Consider the following 9577-nt stretch of genomic DNA (forward strand, 5'->3'; position numbering starts at 1 on the left):
TCTCAGACTGGGCCGGGCTGGGTTCTGCCCCCAGTTCTCTGCTGCCACTGGGCTGGGGGTGGGGTGGGGTGGGGGCAGGGCAGGGGGCAGGTGGGAAGGCACAGTAGATTCTGGGGTGCCCCTTACTTCCAAGAAGTAATCTTCACCATAAAAAGGTTGAAGACCACTGCTCTACGTTGTTTGCATAGCTGCAACGTCCAAGGGTTTCACGCCGACTCCCTTGATCTGACGAATAGGACAAGACAACATATCTTGACACAAGTAGGGAAGGCTTGGGGGATTTTTAGTTTGATTTTAGGTATGCTCTGAAGTTTTTCTACAATTTTTACTTCCTTTCTTATAAGAAAAGTATGCCAAGTGTCATTTCACTGATTTAAACTATTTAAACATGTAAATCATGCACAAATAAAATCTAGATACGCTATCATGCTTTCCTTAAAGCAGTGGAGAAGGAATCATGCAGTACTTAAGTTCTGGAAGATATTGCTCTGGCAATGTATTTGCTGGCAAAGGAAGAGGTTGCTGTCTGAAAAACCTAAAACAAACATACTACTGGCCAACACAAGGAAAACATGCATAATAGGAAGCTTTTTGGCACTCTTTTAGCCAGATCTAAGCTATTTCAATGGAAATCTGCCTTAATCAAATGAAAGGCAAAACAAACATCCACACAGAAGGAGTTCTATTTTTTGACTGTTTTATTGTATTGGGGCTTTTTTATTTTCAGTTTGCTGGTAGCACTGTCAAGTGTACAGGTTTTGTAACTCATTCTCAAGGCAGTTCTTACAACACTACTACCTATCCCTGAGGTTTGTTAATGATCCTCAGACACTCCCAAGATGACTCTTATGTGGGCTAACATGGGAGATATGCCAATCTACCCCACACCCCCTGCAATGAAACTTGATTCCATATCCATGCTTCAAGGAAGTGTGTAAAATAATTAAATGAACAGAGAAATCTCTGCTTAGAAATCATAATGCACTGTGGGGAGGGGAATGGGTTTGTGTAAAGAGAGGTCACATACCATCAACCACATGATTAAAATTAAGCTGGGAATTCATGACACAAATGAAAAATTAAGTAAGACCCAGTCACAAAGAGCCAGAAGGAAAAAATTACAATTTTTAAAACCAGCTCAAATCTAGAATTCTAGGAAAGTTTTGATATGTTTTAAAACTACTTCTCTTCACCAGCAAGGCACTCAGCAACACTGACCTTTTCTCAGCCTTGCTTTTGTCTGTTCCCCCACTCTCTACTGTCCTGTCCAGAGTCGCTTCTATACTCTCTTTTTGTTGCTTTTCCTCACTTGTGCCTTTCTGTAACCCTGTTCTCCTGCTGGGAATAGGCTTCTGATTTGCATCAACCTTTCATTTGCCTCCTCCACATGGTCAAAAAACACTAACTGTGCATCCAACATGAGCAGTCCACTGGGTCTACACCAGTCTCTGTAGCCAACAGCACACAAGGCAATGTCATGGCTAGCATCACACCCACCTGTTTTTGACTCCCCATAACCAGGTACTCATTTACAGTTGGGCTGATTAGGGGATGGCCTTTGGTGCAAGTCCATAGCAAGACTTGAACTTACTCCTCTGGAACCACTGCAAAGCATCTTTACCATTTTTTCATCATACCCCCCTGTGTACTACATCTGCTGCCACTGTTTCTTTACAGTAACGCATGTTACTGTGGTAAACAGTCCTTGGTTGTACTCCTAGACTGTAAATCCTATGGTCTAGGAATTGTTTGGCATAGTTCTCCTGTTGCACAACATAGTCTACATCTACAGTACTCAATAAACAAATCAGTAGAACAGTCTATATGTGAATACATGTTCCTGCACCATCAAAGTAGAACCAGTTTCCCTAGTAGTGTTTCATAATCTAATAATGCTTTAAGGGCAACTTAATTGCATGTAGTTGTATGTAAATAACGTTCGGCCAAAGAAAAAAGGCAAATGGAAGAAGCTTTAAAGAAAATCCTCAGCAATAAATCTAGCATTAACAGAAAGAACCAGGAGATTACGATATCACACTTCTATTGTACTGTTCCTTTTACAGACACATACTTTGCATGCTGCTCAGCTGCACAGCATTTCTGAGGGTCAGAATTTTGTTTGTTTCCAAAGGAGTCAGCCCAAAATCAAGAAATTCAGTTGTTATATGGTTCTGCATAAATCATGGTAGGTTCGATGGACTTTGCCCTGCTCAGGTTTATGCCATGACAGCTGGATCTTAGCAGATGAAATGCTAGCCCCCTGGCAAAACTCTCATTGAGTAACTCCATCAGCTGAAGTCAGCATGTATTCTACGCATTGCTAGCAATTCTTAATATTCTCCCTCATCTAAGTCATATTTATACCATGTGCACAAACACAGACTGGGGGAAGGGTGACAAATACAAATTTCCTACATGTAGGTATTGCTGAAAGTTAATTGCCATGAATAACCTTCCAGGGATACCTACATGCAATTGGAATTCCCATAGAACTGGACTCCCCATTATCAGGAGGACATATATTTGCCAGAAGAGATAAAAGATTTGCCATAACCTCTCTATGCTTCTTGATTTCAGGGAACATGACCTTTGCAGATTCCCTTCTATACACACAGACCCCCCACCCCCCCAACACACGAGCCATCCACCCACCTACCAGAAATATTTCTACTTTTGCATCTCGCAGCCTTCTCAGAGACTTCATACAGAGAAGTCATTCTTGCTGTTACATGGTTCCCCCTACCTGGAACTCTCTCCCACTCCACAGATTAAAGGTAGTCAACACTACAAGGCTGCCATTCCCAAAGCTCCCTTTGGATCAAGATGCAAGGATACTAAGGGGGCAGACAGAAATGTAGCTCCCCATTGTAACTCAGAACGCTTTGCAAAAAGCAATCTAAGTTTCAAGGACCACCAGGACCAAACAGAATTTCTCTGTTGGTTCCAGGAGTGAGGGGAATCTAGCTGCTGGCTTCAAGCCTCCAGCCAGTTTCTTTTAGCAACAGCCCCTCCTCACTTCCAGTCTATCAGCTGTTTTCAGAATAGGAGGGAGGAAAGGGAGCAGAGGATGCACATTCTAGAGGTTCCCCAGATAGCGCTGGAGGGTAGGGTGGGTAGAGTGGAGTGCCCACAAGATGGCACGGGCTAAAAAACCCCCACACCAAACCTCTTCCGCTCCCCTTCCCCCCACCCATTCTGAAAACAGTGACAGGCTGGGAGGCACCACAGACAGAAGTTACTGAAGATGCTCTGTTTTGAAACATCTTCATCTGAATGCTCATGCAATGAATGCTCATGCAATGACGGTTTGGATTATTGTGGAATCAGGCCCTTTTAAAGTGCTCTGCAGCCATGCATTTCTGTTTGGTCACAGTTACAGAGTGCTTTCAGAGGCCAGATCAGGCAAAAACTATCACTTCTGTCTGTGTCCTAAGTTTCATTGATGTTGTCAGACTGCATGGAGTCACTCCAGTGATACAAAGCAGGATGTATATGATGTACACATTTACATACACACATGCATGCATATCATAAATTTAAATAGCCTTTTCTTGACTATACACCCACTGGATGGTCTCCACATGGCAAGTACTCTGGGCTACCAACCATGTTTCCAGACGGCTCATACAAGCTCTCCGAATGTGTTTACAATATCTTTTCCATGGGAACACACAGAAGGCAGGTGCATAAAACATAAGATGCAATACAATGATGATGCATACAAACATTTAAGACAACTCTTTTTTTGACAGAACAAAAAATCCCAACCCTGAAACTTCTTAGCAATAATGCATCAAGCTACAAATATGTAACTTTTCATCCCCAAAAAGTTTATTTTTAATCTTCTGCTAAATTGTAAAACAACATCAATAATTCTCCCTAATCTCCTTTTCCATACCATTATGATGACAGTACTTTTAATAGCTTAAAAAAGTTGATCTGGTATTATATGGTTGGTAGTTTGCTTATTTGCCTGTGTCCTAAGGATAAAGAAGAGAAAAAGAACTTACCTTCAAGATGGGAGCCATAAAAACCGACACACCAGTCAGAACAAATACAATGATACCAGTTACCCTCTGTTCCCTGAAACCAAGTCAGAGAAGTTACTGAATCAGCTTCTGCTTTATTTCTAGTTTCCTTTTTTTTTCAAGTCACAAAGAGAAAAGCCCCCCTCATTTGTAAAGATTAATTTTTGAGGCCATATTTTATCAAAGATGAGTGGCAGTAGTATGCCAACAAGTTCATGCATACATACATGCACAGGCCAAAGAATAACCTGCACCTCTTGAAAATGCAGAGTACACACATTGGCCGAATCCAGACACGCAGGCACGTGAGGTTTGTGGCACCACAAACTGCACACCTGGCATATTAAAATGTGCCTTGTGCTGCAAATTTGCCTTGTAGGGGCACAATTTGCTACTGGGAAACCCCAGTAGTAAAAAAAAACACACCAAGAAAAAGTGCCACAATGCATCCTCCAAGAGCATGTGCCATCAGGCACGGAGGCTCGGTCCTCCCAGGAGATGCTTTGGCTGCTGCCCAGTGCTGCTCCCCTCCTCTAGTTGTCCCCTGGCTCCTCCAGTACACCAGGAGCAGCAGGGAAACAGCATTTTCTCTGAAGTGGAGCATTTTGCCCTGCACCAAACCCACGTGAAGGGGTGCATACAGCAGCAAAAAGTAGCGGCATAAATTTGTCCCCACTGTAAGTACATGCCCCAGCATGTGGGGATGCACCCACTGTTGTGTTTCCCTCAATACCTTATTTGTGAAGACAACAGCTGCATTCTTTGCACTGTTTGCACCCATCTGTGAAAATCTGGCCCCCTAATGTTGTTTAAAAACTGAGACTGATCCCTAAAGGCCATTTTTCACTTTGGTAGCTATAAAGCAAGCTCAGAGGTAGTGGTGAACCTATAGAGTGTTACTGGTCAATACTGAGAAACATGTTTAAATGTTTAACATGACAAATCAATTGGCAGGCTAAATTCTGTACATATTACTGGGGCATAGGTTGTAACCGTGTTGGTCTAAGGACAGGCAGACATAGGCAGACAAGGTTCTTTGGGTCAATCTGATCTCTTTTATTAAACCAACTATTCCATCCAGGAAGAGCACACACCAACTGCAGAAGCTTCCTCAGCTTGACAAAGGGTTTTGAAACCTGAAAGCTTCCAAAAAAAAAAAAATTGTTTTTCCAACCATTTAAGTTGGTCTAATGAAAGATATCAGATTCACCCAAAGAACCTTGTACATATTACTGGCAATTTGTGTGATAAGCAAATTGACAATAAATTGTTTCTTATTGAATTGTGCATTAGCGTCATATTTTGAATCCTAACCTTAATATATTGTACTTCAACACTTCAGATAAATATCTTTCATTGAGGGAAGGAACCACAGATGTCTATTCTGGCCAGCATATTCAACTAAGGGTAAATTCATAATCTAATTAATCTGAAAGTTTGGGAATTCAATTCACATTGAAGTACCTAAATAACTGGCCTAATTTTCACAGATGCTGAGGCTCCTACTGAAAGCACTTCAAACAACTTAATTCTGTACCTAATTACAGAGTAAATTACTTCATTAAGTTGAATTGGTTGCTCTAGACCCTACAAGTTTCTTTTTTTTTTTTTACTGCTGTATTTGCTTGCATATGTCTATCCTAATGCCCAACTACAAAATTATCTGTAGTAAAACTATTCCCTTCCTCGAAGCCTGGGAAATGTGCTCTAAAAATTCTGGATAAGGTGCACAAAGATGAAAGGGGATTCAGCTGCAAAACACTGGAGAGTTATGCTGCTAAATCCCTTATGATCCTAAGGACAATTCAACTTTCCTATTTCATTCTCAAAGCTGTGAAATAGTAATGGATACCTATTAATGAAACTTTACAGGACCTCATACTGATTAAAATTCATTATGCAAAAGCTTGTCAATTTTAAGATATGTTGAAGGGTAATGAAATGCATAAAGTCCAGCACAATAGGGTGTGTGCCTGTCATACACGCACACAGAACAGCTTAATTTTTTTCCTTTTAAGCAAAGAACATTGCAGGAAAAGAACAAGAGCTGTAAGGAAAACTCAGCTGAGCTGAAGACTTCCTGTAAAACTGATAGCCAGTTTCTCTGAATCACTGCTGTTTTTATGGCAGGTCATTTAATCATCTGAACACTGAACTTTTAGCAAGCAAGGCAAATAAGGCCCCTCTTTGGTTTGGCATACCTTACTCCCAGAAACTTGGGTTGTTCTCCTGGCGCTGAGGTTTCTGTCTCCATCTTTAAGCTGTCAATGTGTGCAATGGAGATCACAGTAGCAGCAACATACCAAGGCAGGCCCATGAAGGAACAGACAATCATCAGAACAGCCACCCAAAACAAGTCCAGATGATATCCAGCACCTTTCTGTGGAGGGTGACAGGTGACAAGTGCAGTGTTAAAGATAATTCTTCCAAATGTCCTGGGGAACCCAGTGCTCTCTCACAGCTTGAAAGAAACAGCCAATGTGTCCAAAGCAAACAGCAAATCAAATAGATTTAACAGCAAATAGATCAAACAGCAAATATCAACACATTATTGTGGGGAATGACTTAGCTTGATCTGAGACACCCAGGAAAACTGAGGAGAATATGGCATGATACTCTTTGGAGGATAAATGATTGATATAGCTACTGAACACGTGCAATTTAACTGTAAGCAGCCTAGTGAGTAGTTTGGATGGAGATCCAAATTGTAAATCTGGCAATTTGTATGCCTTTAACTATCACTGCCTACACAAGACACACATGGATAACAATTTGGAGGGTGTTACTGAACATGATCAAACCCTTCAACCAGCACAATGATGGAGTACATCTGGATAAATCCAGCTCTGAGCTGAGAACAACTGTAGGAAGTAATATAAACCAGAAAAAACCTAGGCTGGATACGCACCAAAGCTTGACAAGAATTTTAACAGTCAAAACAGCATTATGTACACCTCCCAACAAAAATATATTGCCTGAATATATTCTAGGCATAGTGTTTCAAAGCTCCTCCTGTAAATCTCTGTTCATGTTGTAAAATTTGTATTTATACACATACACACAATTTCATATTGGTATTTGTCTAGGTAAAAGTCACTGTTATTTTATTAGGTAACATGGTGAGGAAGAAAACAAATGCACCAAGCCCCTGTAGCGTCTATGAAAACAGAACTGTCTGTGTTCACAGTGTGAGGTAGTTATAGCAAGAAGAGAATTTGGAAAGTGCTAAGGCGTGGAAAAATGGTCCAGAATACAGGATCACAGCTTGTAACAGAGCATTAGCTGTTACACTATAGATCCTATTACAAATATACAGGACATCTCTCTTCACAGAGTGAAAGGCCAGGATCTCACCTGCTGCTTCTTACAAGTCTGATCCTTTTCTCGGAAATCTCATTTAGGAGGAAGCTTAAGCAAAAAAAAAATCTATTAGTGTGAAGGAAAATGCAATGGGCAGTATATGCCCGCACAAGCAAAATTACTCATTCCTTCAAAATCTGTCAGAGGAAAGGCAGTGCCAAATGACTATCCAGGCAGATACATGCCAGGGACTGTCTCCTTCCTTCCTCTTGCTCTACGTTGTCTGGATGCTGTACATCTGCAGCTCCCATTAGCCTCCATGGGTTTTGTGGATACTCAGTACTTGTAAGAGTCAGGCCTTCCTCTTTGGAAAGTGGCAGCTGCCCACAATCACACACTTCTCATGAACCCGCTCTACCTACCCAGCAAGCCCTTTTGGCTTGGAAACATCCTTTCTTTTGGCATAAACTACTTTAGCAGTGCCTGCCAAGTTATCTCCTCCTATTTTAAATGATTAGCCAATTCACCCCTTAGTAAAAGCAGTCCAAAGCTAACTTTTAATTTTAATAAGCTATTGGGAAATACCCATGGGCATAACCATTTTCTGAAACATGCGTGATGGCAACCTTCAGTTCAAAGGGTTATAAAAGCTAGACTGTGTTTGTTAAAAGTCAACATTGGCAAAAGTCAAAAGTTGACAAAAGTCAACATCAGTTATCACACTGGGATATTTGAGATCCTGGACTTAGAGCAGAAAAGAACTGCAGGATTTAGCTGCAATAGGGGAACTGGTGGCAGTCACTACAAAAATGGCCACCATTGTAACCGTATCTTCATGGACATCCAGATATGTTCCTAGTTGTTGAGAGCAACATGAACAACCTAGAGCATTAAAGCATTTTTAAGGATAAAAGTGGTCTAAGTTTGCCAAACTGAATTAGAAATAACTCAACCTCTTCTAATTATTTAATATGAGATGTCTATGGAAATAAACTTTGAGAAAACTGGTTATTTCACCCAATGAGAAAAAAACAGGAACATAACTAGTGGTAGGCAAGTGAGGCATCAGTCTCAGGTACCAATTTAGAAGATGTACAAGAAGGGTAGCCCCTGGGAGGCCTGCACTGCTACCTGCAACATTGTATGAGCAGCCCATGTCTGGGGAGCTCATGCCACTACCATAAAGGCAGTGGAACTGGTGCAGGAAGGTTAGCACTCAGCACCCTGCATGGCCCAGCCCAGGGCACCAATGTTCTTACTTACACCTCTGACCAAAAAAGGCTTCTTTTAAGCAATATCTACACACTTCTTGCTCTAATCACAAAAATAAGGAATAAGTTTGAGAAAATGAGGGGGGCATAGAAGAAAAGCATCTGTAAAATAAAACTCTAAAAGGGCTATATTAGGAGTTTGATAGTTTAAAGGAGATTAGATGTTTTAACATCTGTTAAATTTGATTTTACTAGAACTAACAGGTGAGTTAAAACCTACTCTAGCAGGGAAAGGCACCTAGCTAGACCTGAATATTGTTCATTGTTTGTGCACTTTTTATCTTTGGTAAGCAAAGTTTCAGACAGTAGGTCAATAGGCATCCAATATTTTAACAAGGTACTCACACCAAAATTGGCCTACTTCTTACAATAAATTTGCATATGGCTTTTTTTTCTGAGAGGAACTAGAGAACCTATTCATTTTCTCTCCCCTCCTCAACCTCATTTACACAAAAACCACATTCCTATAATCAGAAACAAAGAAAGTGAATTTTGATATTAAAATAGCCCCATGCTGAAATATTTATATTTTGTAATATAAAAATATATGGAGGGTTTTGACAGAATAGCATTTTGCCATTTCTGTTAACTAATCATTAAAGAATTGAAGCAACAACCTGAGAAAATGCTACAGTGGATATTCCCTCTTACTTATTTTTTTCTGCCCATCAAACAGTGGTTCTCTATCTTTTTATACTAAAGGCACCCCTCAGAACATGCCAGCTCTTCAGTTTCACTCATTTTTTTTTCATTATAGAAAACTAATAGAGCAATTCTTCACTTACAAAGAACTCAGAAAGACTACAACAGAGTGTTTTTGATACTGTGGATTCCTATTTGAAATCTCTGGGTTTATCTTGTGGGTCATGTATAGGTGTTTGCATATCGTGCAGTGCTAACCAGGGTGCCACAGCACCCTGCTTCAGAATCACTAGCATAAGATGTAATATAGTTAAAGCAAAAAACAATGCTGCTCTT

General features: G+C 40.6%; 1 protein-coding gene across 1 annotated transcript in view; it reads right to left on the reverse strand.

Annotated features, from left to right (window-relative positions):
• The window catches only part of SLC4A4 (solute carrier family 4 member 4), a 307465-nt gene that overhangs the window by 20693 nt on the left and 277195 nt on the right, over positions 1-9577 (reverse strand). The window contains exons 19-20 of the mRNA XM_006018773.3: positions 6230-6408; positions 4011-4083 (exon numbers count right to left, since the gene is read on the reverse strand). Of these exons, the coding sequence (XP_006018835.1) occupies positions 4011-4083; positions 6230-6408 (252 nt within the window). The remainder of the gene's footprint in view (positions 1-4010; positions 4084-6229; positions 6409-9577) is intronic.

Source organism: Alligator sinensis, unplaced genomic scaffold, assembly GCF_000455745.1.
Source record: "Alligator sinensis unplaced genomic scaffold, ASM45574v1 scaffold222_1, whole genome shotgun sequence".
Lineage (NCBI taxonomy): Eukaryota > Metazoa > Chordata > Crocodylia > Alligatoridae > Alligator > Alligator sinensis.